General features: G+C 36.2%; 1 protein-coding gene across 5 annotated transcripts; it reads right to left on the reverse strand.

Moving 5' to 3' along the window:
• Positions 1 to 340: 340 nt before the first annotated feature.
• Positions 341 to 17,781, reverse strand: LOC7458001 (transportin MOS14). Of its 5 annotated transcripts, none has more exons than XM_024584842.2 (24): positions 17,279 to 17,779; positions 16,963 to 17,061; positions 16,611 to 16,835; positions 16,381 to 16,500; positions 16,216 to 16,299; positions 16,084 to 16,143; positions 15,368 to 15,496; positions 15,207 to 15,268; positions 14,760 to 14,816; positions 13,696 to 13,819; positions 11,433 to 11,567; positions 10,065 to 10,145; positions 9,535 to 9,648; positions 9,280 to 9,359; positions 8,900 to 9,035; positions 8,051 to 8,200; positions 7,068 to 7,153; positions 6,314 to 6,501; positions 6,089 to 6,181; positions 5,503 to 5,672; positions 5,123 to 5,234; positions 3,000 to 3,157; positions 1,251 to 1,367; positions 341 to 949 (listed from the first exon to the last, which is right to left on the reverse strand). In XM_024584842.2, the coding sequence occupies exons 1-24, from the start codon at positions 17,516 to 17,518 to the stop codon at positions 725 to 727; spliced, it is 3,045 nt and encodes a 1,014-aa protein (XP_024440610.1). In that variant the 5' UTR covers positions 17,519 to 17,779; the 3' UTR covers positions 341 to 724. The 5 variants fall into 5 exon arrangements, with proteins under 5 accessions (XP_024440610.1, XP_002321068.1, XP_024440609.1 ...); XM_002321032.4 differs by having other exon boundaries at positions 5,485 to 5,672; positions 16,647 to 16,835; positions 17,279 to 17,778; XM_024584841.2 differs by having other exon boundaries at positions 5,485 to 5,672; positions 17,279 to 17,778.
• Between the last annotated feature and the right edge of the window lie 365 nt (positions 17,782 to 18,146).

Below are 18,146 nucleotides of genomic sequence, written 5' to 3' on the forward strand. Positions count from 1 at the left end.
TATTTTTCTATGTTTAAAAAAATTCAATTCATCCTAGAGAAGGAAGTCTCCATCGGACATATGTAATAAAGTGGTATATTCCATTCTGAGGTGATCAGTTAGTGAGATCTTTGTTCTGCAAATTCATCAATGCAAATTGTTATTTCTTTTTTGGGCTCTAGTTCATATCGAACCTCATTGTTTAATTAGTTTCTCTTGATTTGTCTCGAAGTCTTTTTCTTCGTTCTTATCTACAAAAAAACAATCATTGTCCCTACAGGCCAAATCCAGTGCACCAGAGGCAAACCAGAGAAGGATATGATGCAAATTAGTAATTCAGGTACAATAAGGCCAAACAAACTACAAGTCAAACAATGACTTCTTTAGCCCAGAAGTATACCATTTGTTTCTGGGGAAAATAGGCAGTGTTGATTTCTTTCTCAAGTATCTATCCTCTACAAAGTTTATCTCCAGCCGCTCATGCAGAGCAAAACTAAAGAGCTAATAAATAATATATATATATCTTACGAAAGAGATCTATCAAAATTGGATTAGGACAAGACTGTACAAAGAAGGTTAGGCTAAAGAATAATAGTTACGATGCGGGGGCCTTGCTCGAAACATTGACCCCCTCGATCCACCAAGCTTCAAAGCAAGTGTACTGACAGCAGCAAATGGCTCAGTAGCTCTTGAAGCTGCAGGTTGAATCAGCCATATTTGATATAAGTCAGCCTTTGGGCAGGAATTAGGTCAAATTGGGGACGTTGCGGTGGCTATCAGCGAATTCTCGAATTATGCGCTTCAAAACTCTTCCTCCCTTTCCTTGCATATGCCCATAGTTATTCTTTTCCCCATTGAAAGTCTTGCTCCCAAGATAATCAGAAGCAGCACCAACGAGGGCCTCCATCCAAACTGGTACTAATGTTTCAGCTTCCCCCTGCTTTAGATACTCAACTGGAAGAGCCTGCACCTGGTGCGATTACAGTGGCCAAACGATGTCAAGACTGGAAAAAAGAAAACACAAGGAAAACCTAGAAACAAGCATCCAGAAGCCTAATCTAACAAGGTTCATAGGCAACTCAGCAGTACATTATAGTAATTACTCTCTTATATTAGAATGTGAACGCTTCATATTCCAATGGATCAACAATCAGTATATCTCACAAATTTGTTTCCTACACGCTCAAACTTTGCTAACTCACACATGCAAAGACACGGGATAGATAGATAGATCGATAGAGAGGGAGAGAGGGAGAGAGAGAGAGAGAGACCGCTGCATGTAGCCATCCATGCAAAGACTCCCAACACAGAACAACCTTCCAAGTTGTTGTCTCACTTAAACTGCAAAATGAAGCCACCTGTTGCAAGATTGTTGCACATTTGTGAACCTATCAAGCAAAGGGTATTAGCTGTGTTTTCATAAAATGTACTGGAATATTTTCATAAAATGTATTGGAATAATACAAGCAAAACATCAAGCTACAGAAAATAGAAGGTCCCAAGTGCTCTACACGGGAGTTCAGATGAACCCAGGCCAATTTTGCTAGCCCTTAAACCTCTTCAACAATTCCTTTCTGATGCTTAATTTATTTCTATACTAAAGCAAGATAGAAAGCACCCAGTTCTATGTACTTCGGATTTCAGGCTTATTAGGTTTCATTTTGAAAAACAAGTTAGCATGCTAAGAAAAATCACGTCACTTTGTAGCTACAGCAGTGTGTAAGATGCTCATTTGGTACATGGAAAATAACAAGACAAGATAAATGAGTTTGAGAGTGTTTGGTTACGAATGACACAAGACGGGATATGGGCAAGAGGCGCCCTTTTTGTTTCAAGCTTTTTTGTTTCAAGCTAATTCGACAAAACCTGTCCCATTCATATGACAATATTATCTTAGACATCCTTCCCAAAATACCTATACCCATTTCCTTTAAATCCAAGAATACTCCTCAATCTATGACTTGGGCTTTTGAAATCCGACATTTTATTTATGAAACTAATGGAAAAAATAATTAATTGCTTTTGTTTTTGAAACTCGAATAGCGCAAGATAAATAAAATAAAATAATACTTCAAAAAAATAAATTTAATAATTTACAAAGAATAGATAAATAGTTTTTTTTTTAATCCAAATATTTATCATAATATTACTTGCATGAAACAGCACAAAAACATTGTTGTCATCACAACATGTTATTGTCTAAACCCCATTCTTACCAAACATAAAACAGAATAGTTATCTAGTCCATGCTAGTTTAAACCAAACGAAGGACACTAACAAAACTCGTCCAATCTAGCCTCTCGTCCAACCCAATCCAGCATGCCAAACATACCAACTACAAATAAAGAGTAGTTAGATTACGTTATCCAAATATTACATTCTTCTTGTCAAGGTATTTATGTAATTGTCTACATACTATATATATGTGTGTGGGTGGGGAGGGTGGGTGTGTCTAAAAGAGTAAGACAGCACTTCTATCATTTTTATACTTCTCTTCCTTTCCTATCTCTTTCCTCTTCTTCTTTCTCTATTTTCAATTATTTCAATCTAAGAAAACCAATGATTCTATATGTGTTATGCTTCGGAGAATAAAACAAAATATTCAAGAACACTTTTACTCACAGGTTGTTCAACATGATAATTAGACAAGGATTTATTTTGAATTAGGGAAATAAATAAAAGTGCAACTTCTATTTCCAAAGCAAATTCTGATGAATTTATGTTCCAGTTAAAATCCTTTTCAATTTTTTACTGCTATTTCAATAGACAATTATACAATACTATTGATAGCAAGGAGAAATAGCACCATGAGTTTGCTTAGTTTAGCGGTCAATAATGACATATCCTTAAAAGAAAAATAAGCCAAGACTTATTCAGAAGGAAGGACCTAAAATACCATCATATAGCATTTTAATCAAAAAGAAGATTGAAGCGTTTAACTTAACTACATCATGCACTCACGCCCATGACCCATAAGGAAATTACATTTATGATTTATATTGAGTAACAATGAAACTTACCCGTGACATTGCTGAAACGCCGAGCAAAGCATACACTAAATTTGATACAAGTCCCTCGCCATTACGAGATATGACCTGAATTGATATGGCACTGTATGACCCCTCGAGAATACAATTCTTGGATTCCAACAAAGAGATTAGGCCAACTTCCAAGAAGCCTAAACATGTCAAATTGATTACATTAATCTGAAAGGGTTGAGAAATTATATCCACAGGAGATTGAAGGGTTGAGAAAAATTATTCATATAGATAAAAATAAATTAACTCAAAATATGAAAAAAAAACATCAACTTTAAGATAGACGCAGAAAGAAATAAAGGGAACTCTTATAGAAGGATTATTGTGTAAGAAAGCTAAACAAAAATTAGATGCCAAGAGCTGGTCATCTGAGTACCATCATTTCTTTAAAAAGACTTAAGAGGAGACTTAACTGGAAAAAAAAAACTGACATAAGTAGCTGTTCAATAAATGTATTTATGTTTCTCTTGTATTAAAAAGTCTTTGGCAGCCTTGCATGCCCACACATGCACACCCAAGCTTGTGACCAGGCTCTCATTAAAGATTTTATGTTGCAAGTGACATATCACTTTGCAGGAGATTTAGTTTTTGACCATGTTTGAACTTACAGGAGATTTAGTTTTTGACTATGTTTGAAAAAAACCAGTAATTAAAAGATTAGGAAAATTATCAGACACGTGATAATAGAAAAGTGACCTAAATAAAGTTGAAGTACAAGCTTATAACATGATTTATAACATAATTGACTGTCCAAAAGTAAGCAAATTTACAATTATGAATAACACAAAAGGCATAAGATAGTTGAACAGGCAACATGTATAGATCAGAACACTCTGAAGCTGCATGTGCCAAAGATTTTTCATAAAATCAACTTTTGTTTGGCAATTCCTTGGGATAGATTGGTTGTTCTGGGTTCCTTAGAGTCTTGTTGACTTTCACAAAGCTTCATTAGCAGAAACCAGGCATGATTGGACAGATCTTTCATGTTAAAAATTTGTTTCTTCGAAGGTGGATTATTCTACTTTTTCACTTTGTTTTTTTCTTTTAAGGAAGTGGCCTAGTAATAGCTTCTTCATGATATTAATTCATTATGATGATTATAATTTAGATCTACAGGTTCAAACACCTAAGCATATCTAATCGTATGTAATTGTTTTATAAATCATAAAAAATTTGGTTGTGGGAGGGGTGTTAAATGGGGTTGATTAATATGGATTGAATGATAGCAAACTTGTTTGTTGTTGACCTTATTTGGTTCAACTCCAGGGTTGAGAATCATGTGTTATATACGTATTGTATGCACAGGTACACACATATATATTCCCACAAGTAGCAGGGTATTTCTTGATCCATTCGAGTGCACAACTAGTATCCACTACTTGGAACGAGTCATGTCAGCTCTTGTGTTTATTGACCCATTTAGTATTTAATGGAAAGAGGCCCCATACTTGGTGGCAAAAGAGTTGTACTTTAACACACTATCTAAGGTTAAGACTTGAACCTTAAGACCTCCCTATATCCTAGACCAATTCTTAACCACCCATGCTTAACCCTTAAGAATTAAACGTTAAGGGAGACGATAAGAGTTAGTGTTCAACTAGATACAAATTGACTAACAGAGGTTAAAAGGATTAAAGCTACCACCACCACCACTCGTGACCATTGAACCACGCTACTATCATAACATGATAGCCTCTCTACAGCATCTCTAAACTTTTACACCATGAGTTTAAACCCTTCAGATTTGTACAACAAAACAACTCCAACATTCACACTCTTAATGGTTCTTACACCATTAACAACTATTTCTTCGGAAAGAAATACACTTAGCAATAACACTTCGTAAAATTTCAACACTGTTTTTTTAACCCTGTAGCAACTCAATTAGGTGTTAACACGAAAATTAACAGTCCCTCTACCCTTCAAATTGTCTCATTTTCCATGTTCATCTTTCTTGAAATTTTATTTCTATTGGTTAACAACATTGAAGCGCTACATGTTTTTTTATGCATTCCATATTAGCCTCACAAGAAGTGAGAAACCATCAAGAGATTATCAAGCATTCAAACTGGAAGACCTCAGCACTGCAGGATTGCTATACTTACATGACAAATATGACATTGCTGCCAGCGCCGCTCCTCGATGCATAGCAGTGCAGCATATAGCTGCCTTTTGAAAGGAAACGTCAAGGAGAGAACCAGATGCAGCTAATACTTCCTGAAATATATCAAACAGCAGAACAAGTCATTCAAAACTATTAGCTTGAAGTAGTTAAGTATCAATAAACCTCTGAAGAACAAATTCATCTACTTGGATATGCTCAGTCCAGGTATAGATGCTATGACATGAAATCCAAGAGATGAAGATTACCCTTGAAAGTTCTATTTAATGAGGTTGCTTCATATTTTCCATAATCAAAGGCAAGAGGAAAAAAGAGATAAAAATTGACCAGAACAGTATACCAAACCTTATGAGTACCACGCACCACAGTGGAAGCAAAATTTGTGTAAGCCTCCACTAAATCAGGCTCTTGGTCACATATATATGAAGAATTAAGACCCATAACTGATGTTGCTTGTGTAAATCTTTCAAAAGTAATGACAAACAAAGGTCCAAATTCCTCTTTATGACTGAATTCTTCAATGACAACAGAAGCTTCCCCCGTTACAAAAAAAAAGAAAAAAACACATTAGAAACAGAAGATAAGTAAACATGTGGAAAATAATTGAATCATATACAAAGGTGTATAATAATAAACAATGCTGACTACAATTTGTAATTGATGTAACCTTTTACTGCACAAGTTTAAATAATTCATAATGAAAAAAAAAAAAAAAACAATTAGAGTGATGCTGAGCATTACAACATTGTTTTTAAAGATGGCATGAATAGACACGCGGATATGAATGTAATGAAATACAACTTTTGAGTCATAGAATTCACGTCTGTTTGTGTCATCAAGAATCATGAAAAGTGGCTTTTAATTTCACCAAATTATTCAGACCTGAATTATAAGATAGTATTTCCACTATGCTGTAAATGCAAGCACGTGCATATATAATTGAAAATACCTGTTCTGATATACCATTCATGACTCTGGAATGACAAAAAATTGGTTGATAGGCAATCTAGTACACTGGGCAATAGCAAAGCAAAGTGCTGCCCTGCAATATGCAACTTCGGTCATGGCTTTTAAATTATATGGTTACTCATCAAATAAACAAAGTAAATGAACTATGTGGACATAAAACTAACAAAAGGATGGGGAAAAAACAAAAAGAACACCCTCCAATTACCGCTCGACTGAATTGCCAGTGAAAGAGCTCGGCAAGCTGCGGTAGATAAATTACTATTCTCCATGTGTTCAGACCTAAGTAGTTTCTCTAACATGGGCCAAAAGGTGCTTAGCAGACCAAATATAGGATCATCAGCAGCAGGACCACTAGGATGAGGCATTACAAGATGACTAAATACAGTTCCCATCCTGTAAATTAAACAATTAAACATCAAAGCCGTAGCCAAATAATAAACAACATATAAGGTGGGCATGCATACCAATGGTGAGGTTCCAATCAATCAAAAAATGAAAAAAGAGTTGATACTTAAAAGAAGGCATTGGACTTTCAGTTTATAGTCTTTCCAGAGTACATGTGTGATGCTCTTGGAAAGGAGTCCAATTACACAAATTCGGACAGGAAGAACACTTTTAAGTTTCATTCTTCTAGCACAAACAAATAAGATAAAACCCGAAGCACTGCCACCTGTTCAGAAGGGAAACAGAAAATATAAAAGAACTAGGATTACTCAACTAGGTTTGGGGCAGGACTTTCATAGTACAGCAAGCTTTTGATGCTCAGAGAAAGGAGCTCAACTATTTTTCTTGTATTTCTACAAGGAATTTTTTTTAGATAAAATCCAAGGAATCCATTCCCTTTCCACAAAAAGCTGAGATGAAAAGTATCAAGTCTTGACCTCAATGAACACATGATTGCACAAGTTAAAAATTGCACATATACACGATGACAAATCTCATCTGTCTCAATAGTATACCTGTATAACCCTCTTGCTGCTGAGTTCAAAATTTGCGTATAAGCAGCTGGATTTTGTCTGAATGAATCGCTGCTGCCTTCATTAACCTGAAAGAACAGTAAGCTATTAAATATTGTTTGAGATTAACACACGCCATGGAATATGAAACATGCATTGGTAAAAAGGCATGGAAAGCAGGTCTTTTTGTAATGGTCTCAACTCAACTATAAGCAAACTGAAACAAACAAGATCCTATTATTCTCTAAACTACATGGAAGCCTACCATCCTTCTATGACCTGCTGACACATTTGACAATGCTCCCTCTATTAGACATTAAATATTATCCAGAAAAAAAAAATCAACCACAGCAACTGAACAGCCTCATAGAGGATTATCAAGTGTGTACACTGTCCTGCTTGCAAAGGTAGGAAATCATAAGCAACTATTTTATCTTTCGTCTACTCCCACTACAGGTGCAATGAGAATCTATCAAAAAGAGGCTACTGAAATGTCATCTGGAAAGCAAATGTAACCAAGGTTCAAATATAAAGCTTGTGAAATCGTGTCTCACTTACAATCTGCCTTGCCATGCTATGTAAATTCCTTCCTTTACCAAATGATAATGCCGGCACACTTCAAATGCTTCTAAAGAAAAATTATACTAGAAGACTAACATAGCTATGCCCTATATTGAAGAAAGGATGCCAAAATCTAAACTCCAACTTGCTCCCTAGACTTCATGTCACTTACTGAAGGGGAAAAGGAGCTCTTCTAGAATCAGTTGTATTTTAAAAGCAAAAGGTATAGGACTAAAACAGGAAAATGCTTCGCTTTAGATCATTTGGCAAAGAAAATGACTAGGAGCTAGAAGCACAACCATATGAACACAAGATAATACAAAGAAAGCTGATAGCTAGAAGTTAAAAGACAAGGATAACATGGCTGTTGCAAGAGGTAAAATAAATATGACAAGTAGACATGCAAGAGAATCTTGAGAGCTTACCAGTTTCCCTATAGCTTCATAGCAAGAAGAAAGCAGCCTAGCCAACAGGCTGTTCTTTTGCTCTTTGTTTGTTACAGAACCAAGGATCATACTTATCGCGCTAACTACCTCCTCCTCATCTTCCAAAGGTAATTGCCTCTTCTCCAAAGCCTGACAAATAAAATAATGACATTACCAGATCACCATGTATGAGAGGTAGAGATATGCAGTGGTCAAATAGAAATGCTGTGTGTTTGAGTCCATTTAACGCCATAACCACAAGCTACAAAATGATCAATAGCATTTCTAGTATCAATAGCAATGCTGGTGTTTAAAGATTTACTGATCACAAGGATGAAACTTTATTTGTGTTTTTTCTAGGGAGGGGATGTACAATGTTTCCCTTTTCTTTTAGGAGAGGGGGACATTTAATGTTTGTTTTTCAAGTGGTACCATGAACTGCAAGGCCAAGGAAAACACTGAGATGCTACCATCCTACTATTTCACATTGGCTCTCTGTTTTAGTTGTTCTGGAAATTGCAGATCAAGGAAACATGCAGTTTACGGGACTTGCAGAAAGAGGAATGCCATAACAAAATAAGAGAGTTTTGATAGCAGCATTGTAAGACATTCAGAAAGAAAATCCATACAATGTATCAATCAGGAATATCTTGAGTACTATGATTCAAACATGTTTACACATGCATAGGCAACTAAAGCACTTTTCCAATTGTTAGACTTAAATTTCACTTTAATAGAAACCGTGGTTGAAGACTTGCATCTCAGCCAAGACGTGGAAACACTAAATCCGTCAAGACATATTAGTTTAACATAAAAAAAAATCCACAAGTGCAAAAACAAGAGCAGTACCTCTCCTATCCACATCAAAACTTCCAGATTTGCAGGTTCATAAATAACTGTAGAAGCATCTTCACAAAATTTGCGCAGGGCGGAGGCACAAGCATTTGAGGACTGGGGCTCTGAAATGCCCGCAGCAAGAAATAATCTGAAAGTAGCAAATCAGCACAAAAAGAAAACTTGAAAGCAAGGAACAATGCTGCCAGATAATGCAAACAAAGCCTTATTTTCTAAGGAGTTCAATGTAATAAATGATGTCAAAGTAACACCAAGGAAATGTTGATGAGGCAGGCAATTCTAACATGCATATAACAGAGCAAAATACACCTAGATTCGCACTTAAATCATATATGAACATAAGCCATAGCTCTCAAATGTACAAGTATGCTTACAGTAAAGGCCTAGCGATAGTTTGAAATGTAGAAATCCACTTGGAATAGGAACCAACAACATCTGCGAGTGACCTGTATACCTAAAATGAAAATAATTATCTAGTAAAAAATAAGAACAAACAAAACCTATTCATCCCAGAGTTAAACGGTGGGATGTACAAATTTTCTTCCAATAAAGTGTTATTATTGAGAAGCTGATATTTTGCTCAAGATTTTCAAAAATACATAAATTAGCAAAGGACATATCGCACATACAATGCACATAAATCCCTTAAGCTTGTTGGGAGGGATACTGGAAAAGATTGTCACCAACTGCATAATCACCGAGAAGTCGAAGACCTGGCTCTCTTGTAGAATCAATTCAGAGACCTGGAAAAGGAAATACAATAAGACTAATACTGTATTACTATAATGCAGTGACCACTATGCAAGTTTTATAGAAGCTCCTTTAGGGGGAAAAATGAATGGCTGTAAGAACTCCCTACAGGCTTGGTAAAAGATCATGTGCAGGGTGACCTCATAGTGGTGACAGCAGAGAAACATCTTAAACATTTCCAAGATTCAGCTGTTAAGAAATAAGTAATACCGAAACAGCCTTTAATCATATAACGTACTTGTACATAATATAAAAATTTTGTTGGTACATTTACAGGGATCAATTGCTGTATGGCCAAAAAATAAATTTCTGCTTGATACAGACTTACAGAAGATAGAAATAACACAGAAATACAAGAAAACAATGCAAGAAAGATAACAGCAAAATCACAGTAGCAAGTTGCACTTACCACATTAAGAGCAAACAGTTTGGTTTCAACTTCCTTCCAAGGTATTGATACATTTGGTGATGCCCAACCACCAAAGAAAAGCTACAACAAAAATTAAAGAAGCAAAAAAGGACATCATCATCTACCATAAAGGCAACTAAGATCTGAAATCTTAGTTTCAGAAGAAGGATGGAAGACAACATTAAGGAAAAAAGGAAAGGAATTGATAAACAAAAGGAGTGTTGAGACTTCCACTCCTGTACAATAAGAAAACAACCACTTTGAGATCTTATGTTCTGCTTCTGGTTCAGTAGCAGTGGATGGACAAAACACTTTTAATAGCAAAGAATCTAATGTGAAGATTGTACAGTGTAACATCTCATGTTCCAGTGACATTGCAAATAACCAGCAATGGTTAGATTTACATTCCACTAATCTAAGCGAAACAGTAGAACTAAACACTTAATTAAACTCCATCGAGAACACCTCACATCCTCTTGGCTTTCCCAACCCTCAACTTCAATACTTCCCCTTCATCAGCCTGCATTACCACCATACAGTCTTTATCTGCTCAGGAAATTAACGTGGTATTGAGTGAAAATGACACTGACAAAAACAGATCATATTTCACATGGCTTGGCTCTGAGATGGTTAGTTTTTTTTGTCAAAAATGACATTTATTTCTGTGGAAAAGGGATATTATTAACAGGAAAGATGAAAAAGAAAACACATGGAAGCTAGAAAATTAGGCTGCTGGAAAAGTGGAAAGATAAATAAGAGTAATGTATCCGGAACAAGAAGCTCCCTCTGGCCTCACAAGTCCTTCCCAAAAAAATGAAGGACAAAGTACCTGCTTCCAACATTAAAAGAGGAAAGAAATGAGGAGAAACCTTGAATATGAATTTTCATGGATTCACATGAGTGCAATCCAAAACCAATTTTCTAGTTCAATTTTAAGCACACATCCAACTAACCAAGTGGTCTCTCTCCCCTGAAAACACGAAATCCTACATAACCTTCTTAATCCACAGAGAAGCCTCCACAAAGTTAATACGGTTTGTGTTATTTAATGGAATTCAGGCATCCCTAATCCTTTACTGTCATATAGGCACTGAACAGGAATCAGATCATGATAACCATTAGGGAGCATTCCAGCAACATGATAGCATTTGAGGATGTTGTTTGAAGATAACAGTCATAACCCCTCTACATTTTTTTTTTTTATGTAAAAGACACTCTCAAAGTAAGATTCCACTGTTTTCTTTTATCCTCCATGAAAACAGCTGCTTCCTTAACTTCTTCAATCTCCTGTTTCATTTCCTCCCAAATAATGAGACAAAAATAGATGTACATGCACTTATTCATGGTGTGCGAGTATGTAAGGAGCACCTTTTGTACAAATCTTGTAGGTTTTAGAAGCTGACAAATATCCACCAAAAGTTCAACAAGATTCATCCTGAAATGCGCAAGACCATCAGGCAAATCAACTGTTTCACTCTCATCAATGAATGTAGATTCGTCAACCTATAAAACCAGATTTTCAATACAGTTATAGTATTAGTATGAAGACACATAAATTACTCTTAATAGCATACAAAACAGATCATATCTTACACTATATTTAATTCAAAGAAGAAAATACTTCCACCTTCACTACTTATAGCAAAAACCTATGCTGGATGTTCAATCATCAGAATCAATGGAAAATCATAACACTAGTGCTCTTCTTTCTAAATTTTTTCATGGCCCCAAATTGAAATTCATAGCCTTTTATATAAGAAAGTGAGATGTAATCAAATAACTGGCAACATCAACAGTGTGATAAATGCATGTCAACAACGACAGATGTAGTATTTATGTAATAGCTCTGACACAGCACATAAGGTATCTCTCTACCTCAACACACACAAAACCAGAATTTGACTAAACATCTAAAAGCAATGCCATCATCTTTGCATGTTCAAAACTTATAAACCTGCTCCTATTCATCTACCATGACAAATTCCACTCCACCTCCAAAGGTTGGTGCCGAAAACTATTAAAATGTGGTTTCAACTGAAAAGGCAATGGAAAAGGGAGTTTCCCCTAACAACAAATCTTCCCAAACCAAAATGCAGATTCCATTTCCCACTTTAAAATTCAATTGAGAAAGAAAATGTGAATAAGCCAGTGAAATAAACTTCCACAGACTCAAGTGTGAGACAACTGATCCAAGCTTGGCATCCCAACCATTAGCATGTGCACCATAAGCATTACAGACAACTTTGTGCCACAAAGAATCGCGCCACAGCCATTTTCCTACGTGAACTATAATCTTCTGCGCCAAATGATCCAGTCTGAAACCCTTTTCACTCTTGGATTTACAAGACCTCCCAGCTCACCAAATAATCTCTCATTTTCTCCTCCATACCTGACCAAAGGAAATTTCTCATAAGCCCCACTATCTGATTAGCCATTGAAACATAAAGCCTCTATTTCTCATCTTTATCGCCTCTCTAGTTTGCATAGAGCTCCTATTCTAATTTTTGTTCATTTCAGGGGATTAATATAAACTTGAACTTTCATTTTTTAAGGAATCTAATGATAGAAAATAAGAGGATCTCCTAAATTTGCTTTGTTCTTAATTCTTTTGTTTTAACTGGGAGAACCGATTGAAGAGTTTGGCCATTTGAAAGGTCTGAAGTCCTTTTTTTTGTCATATTTCCCAAGCCCCTGTGGAAATCTCCCTCAAAATCAGTTAGGGGAATCTGGTATTAGCTAAACCAGATCTCATAGATTATTCCTTTCTAGTTTAGTGTAGGATCCTTTCCTGTCTAGTAAATATTTCCTATTTTGATAGACTGTAGGTTAGCACTCTTCTCCTATATATATTGTATTATACTCTTCAGTTATAATAAGAACATAGAGAAACTTCTCTCAAACTTCTTCAGCTCCCAACTCTTTACCTGAAAAGTAGTGCTCAACAAAATTAATAATGATTTGTTGTAAATAAGAAGGCCTCATGAGGCTTTATTTCCCAATATCCGTGTTATCTGTCAACAAAGCAATGAGTCTCATTGTCACTTACTTTTACATTGTCCGCTTGTGTAATGGATATGTGGTGAAGATTGTTTATTTATGGTGGAGATTCTAGGGTATTACCACATTGAGTGTCAGATTTTAATCTCTTTTGTGGATTTTGGTGAGAGGGAAGATCGTAAGACTTTGTGGTTTAGTGCTATTTGTGCAGTTATAAGGTGTACCTGCTTGGAGAGGAATGTTAAGAGTTTTTAAGAACCAGTAAAATTCAAGACAAATGTTGTGGGATAGGATAGGTTTCCTTTCTTCATTGGTATGTCATGCTTCAGGTGCATTTAGGGGAGTTTCTTGAGCTGATATACAGCAGGATTGGGCTGTTCTTACATGATTTTCCTTCTGCTTTCTTATTTGTGAGGATGACTTATCCTACATCAAGCTTTTGTAATGCTTTTAATACAATTTTCTCTTATCATAAGAAAAAGAAATCTTGGTTTGAACTATGATCACAAACCCACAAGATCAGAAGGTTAATGGGAACAGATGCAAATGTAGTGCATTTAACATCACATGAAATAGATATACCCAGATTCAAGAGAAGAAGAAGAAAAATTAAGGGTGAATAGTAAGGTAAAACCTGAGCGCGCAATAAAAGAGCATCCAACAATGCTGAAAATACAGAAAACAACATGTCTTCAGAATGTTTCCTATTTTTTGCACCTTCTGCGTCAAGACCAAGTATATAGCTTGCAAGACTAGACCTGGGGAAAGAAAAAAAAAAACATGGTCACAGTTATCATGCTTCATCATTTAACAAAGGACCCATTGGTAATCAACAGAAAAAATCACATATAGTAACTAAATGTGAATGCCATCTTCTCAATCTTTGTAATGGATCAACTTCATTAAGCAACCTTCATAAGTATTGACTGATTTACTAGATAAAGGAATTATGAGTGTGCTGAATTTGCAAGTATGCTTAACATGGTATCTTTCTGTTCTCTTGGGTGCACACTTCCTGTTGCTCCTCTTCCTCCCTCTTTCCTCCAATTTGGACTGTTCACAGCAGCAAGGCAGCCTCTGATTTTCTTACTTTCTTGTTGTAATCACTCCCAAACACTCCCCAACTTACTACAAAGCAAACCCTGATTACACGTCCAATGTTTCTCCTCCAACTAAACCAGCCCACCAAACCCCAGACCCATCTCTGAGTTGTTGTATCAAAAATTCAGAAATCACATCTTGGAAATTTGGCCACTGTTCAGCCTTTAAATCTCATCCTATCCATAGCAAAAATCAGATCCTTGCTTCTTTAGTCCAAATGCTAAAACCAACCAATTGGTAGTTTTCACTAGTGGCAACATTGTTCAACCTGCTATTCACCAACCACCTCACCCATTAAGTAAATACTCTACAATTGAATGGTACAGCATTTTCCTTGTCCCAGACATTACAACATCTCTTTGGCCTATAAACCAATTAGAAGTTGAGACGTTGTCCAATTCTTCCTCGTTTGTTTATAATGTTTTACTTACACCTCCAATATATTCTAAAGTTACAATGCAACCACAATTTTTACACCTAAGCTAAATGTATATATAGTTCATTGAAAAAAACAGTGCACGAGAACAAAAGCATGTATCCGACCTGTATATTTATGTATCCATCTAAAACCATAGATGATTTAATAAATAGCATTACCAAAATTGCAATGTTGAGTCTGCAATCTCCCAGTCTTCACTTGGAAATGCCACACAGCTGGTAACAAAGTAAACAAATTAGGCATAAAACAAATGTGACATGAATGAACAGAACACGTAAAGAGAAACCATCAACAAGCTGCAGGAAGCTTTAACAACATACTTAGACAGGCTTCCCAGGTCAGAAACGTTTGGTACTATCCTTGTGCTGAGACTTTAGATTAACTACTTAAGCACTACAATTTTACATGAAATACCAAATAAAACCCTCCTCAAGAAGCATGGTGCTAAGTTTTAGAGGCATGTGAGCACATAAAATAGAGCATTCTGGAAAGACATCTCTCAAACATGTCACTTATCTCCAATAAATCTTCAAAACTAATAAGAAATTTCCTTATTAAATTAGTAACACAGGTATCAGAAATAAATAACACGATAGAGAAATCACCTCAATAAAGCATCTGCAAGTGCAAGGCCCTCAACACTTGCCTCTACGATCAGAGAAGGTGTCTGGTGGTACATTAAAAATAATACAAAAAAAGTAGAAAGCTAATAAGAAGGTTGGATACAGAAGTATTGGGCAACATGAAGTCATGCAAAAACACGTACTGCCTGCCCAATTTCTGACATCAAGCATGAAAGCCCACTAATCACTTTCTCATCTCTGCTGCTAAGAGCTGAAATAAGAAGCACCTCTTTGAGAAAATGTACTCTGGATAACAAAACCTGAGGTAGCCCCTACAAAAAGCAATCACAACTAAAAGTGAATTTTTCATTTCTTGGTAATGAGGAGAAGGCATCCTCCTAGAAGGAAAAAAAGGAAAACTAAAGTCAATAAAAAAGGGCAAAACATGAGTATACTATGCCACAACAACCGCCTTGATGAAGGAAGATCCTTGCAAAAGTTACACCTTCCCCGTGCAATTGGGAGCAAAGACAACACACCTCTATAGGATCTTGCAACCTTTCCTCCTTCAACCATACTCATGTGGATATCTTTGTATTGAATTTCTTTTGTTTATCAGTGATAGATATGAGACAGTGAAATGACGATTCTTGGTTATTTTTTTCATTATCAAAATTCAATACTATCACTTACTACACCCCTAACTTTTATGAAATTGTTGCAAGAGAACTACTGTTTTTCCTACTTAACCCAGGATCCCTGGACTCTAGAACTATCATAGTTGCAATTTGATTAATATGGTGAGTGCATTAACAGCAAATATAACTTTCTTCTGTATAGAAAAATAAGAACAAGGTATATGTGTCTATTCTTGTATATCATAAGTGGCCAATAAATCTACAATATGGCATGATCCTACCTCATGTCTACTTGCAAGTTCAACAAGGACTTCAATAGCCAGATCAAATGAAGATGGAACCTACATCCACCAGAATAAGAGAATGTCATTAATCTCAAACACGAAGTTAACCAATAAGACAATTATCTTTACCTGCAAAGAGTTGAACACAAAATTAAGAAGTGGATGCGTTGGCAATGAGTCTCGAGGAATTTCTGAGAAGCAGCCAGCTCGTACCTGAGTGCAAAAAGCAAAAATAAGGGCGATGATAGAACTACTCAGATATAATATCAAAACATGTAGAAAATCTGAACTTACCCAGCTCAATAAGCAACGGAGAACTTTCCTGTTTCTTTCATGCAGTTGAACACCACCATCGGAAATTTTCTGAGATTGCTCCAGTAGAAACTCAAGAACCATAGGAGTATGTGAGAGAAGCTGCTTTAAAGGCAATTGTGTGAGGAAGTCGACAGACAAGTTGAGAGACAAAAGGGTAAAAATACAAAAACTAGAATAGTAAAAAATAAGTTTGAAGAAAGAGCCTAAACCTCTCGGCCATACTGACTTCTATGGGCTGGACTTACTCTACAATCAGTATTTTGAGTGTCAACAACTTCTTCAGGAAGAACAGTGAGCATCTCCAGCACAGCAACATTACCATCATCCTGGCTCTGCAGAGTCCGAAGACTGTAGAAAAGCTGCTCGATAGGTTTTCCATGCTCAACGGCACAAAGCATAAGGGCAGCAAGTGCAAGGCAGATTTGTGTTAAAAGCTGTCATTAAGATAGCACAATAATTCATCAAAAACACATTTCATTTCCAATTACTCAATGTTATAGCTCAATGACAGCAGCTGTCCAAGCTGTGGAGCACCCATTAGTCCAAAGAAATTTGAAGCACCTGGGGAGGACCTGAACTGAATCTTTTGGCAGCCACGAGAAGAGCATTTAACAAAGCATCTTTAACTCCTAACTGCAAAGAATGGCCTTCACTTTGGATCTGCATGAGAATGGTGAAGGTCAGCTTGAAGTAAATAAACAGTCAAATTGAATAACCAGAGAACAAAAATGGTATTTTTGTTCGAAATTCCATAATCCAGGAGCACTCAGATTCAAGCCGAGAAACAGTCCGTCATTTTGCCTTAGGAAGAAGCCAAGAGCTTTTACCTTAGCGAAGCACAGCATTGAAGTATTCAAGGTAACGAAATAGAACAAACCTTTCGTTTGAGAATCTGTGCCGCGAAGAACTCGACTTCTAAATCGGAGACAAAAGGCGGCGGCGGCGTCTGCTGCTGAAGGTGGAGATGATCGGAGGTGAGAATGGAAGTGGCGACCTCCCAAACGGCGTCGGTCTGCTGGAACTGAACGAGCCATTGATTGGCAGCGACGCGGTTGCAGGATTGGGTATCGTGATTCAAGACATGAACCGCCTGGGCTACTTTCATTTGCAGGTCCATTTCTTTTTCTTTATTTAAATTATAATAAAGATAAAAGAAGAGACGGTCGGTAGCCAATCATAGAGAGCAGAGAAGGACGCCTGTCGAGTGTCGAAGCCCCGCCTTGAATTGATTGATTCTTGATTTGATCTTGTTATTTTTTCTTGTTTTCCGCTTTCATCAGACGCTCCTCATCTCGTTACAACGAACCTTTTCCACTTTTTTTTTTTCTTTCCTTTTCAAGACACCACCAGGAGACGGGTGGCCTTCCCCCCACTATGGGTCACTGGGGAATTCATTGGACGAGTAGTGAGAGTGGATTATAAAATTGGTTTTTCTAGTTTTAAAAATTATTCAATTAGTTCTTGAATTAATATTAATCATGCTTGATCTATATTATTTTATTTTCAAAATATATATATTATTTTTTCATATTATTAGCTCCTTCTTTTCCTTTTTCTTTTTCTGTTTTTTTTAACAAAATAAATTTATTTTAAAAGGACTAAAAACGGGTGAAGAGGGCTAATTAATTAATTGATCCTTGAAAGTTGAAACTACAAGAACTGTTTTATTCATTTTGCAAAACTACAAAATTCAATTAATAATTTATTCCAAAAGGGAGGAATTTAACCAACCCATGCAAATTGGA

The sequence above is a fragment of the Populus trichocarpa genome, chromosome 14 (genome assembly GCF_000002775.5).
Source record: "Populus trichocarpa isolate Nisqually-1 chromosome 14, P.trichocarpa_v4.1, whole genome shotgun sequence".
Classification (NCBI taxonomy): Eukaryota; Viridiplantae; Streptophyta; class Magnoliopsida; order Malpighiales; family Salicaceae; genus Populus; species Populus trichocarpa.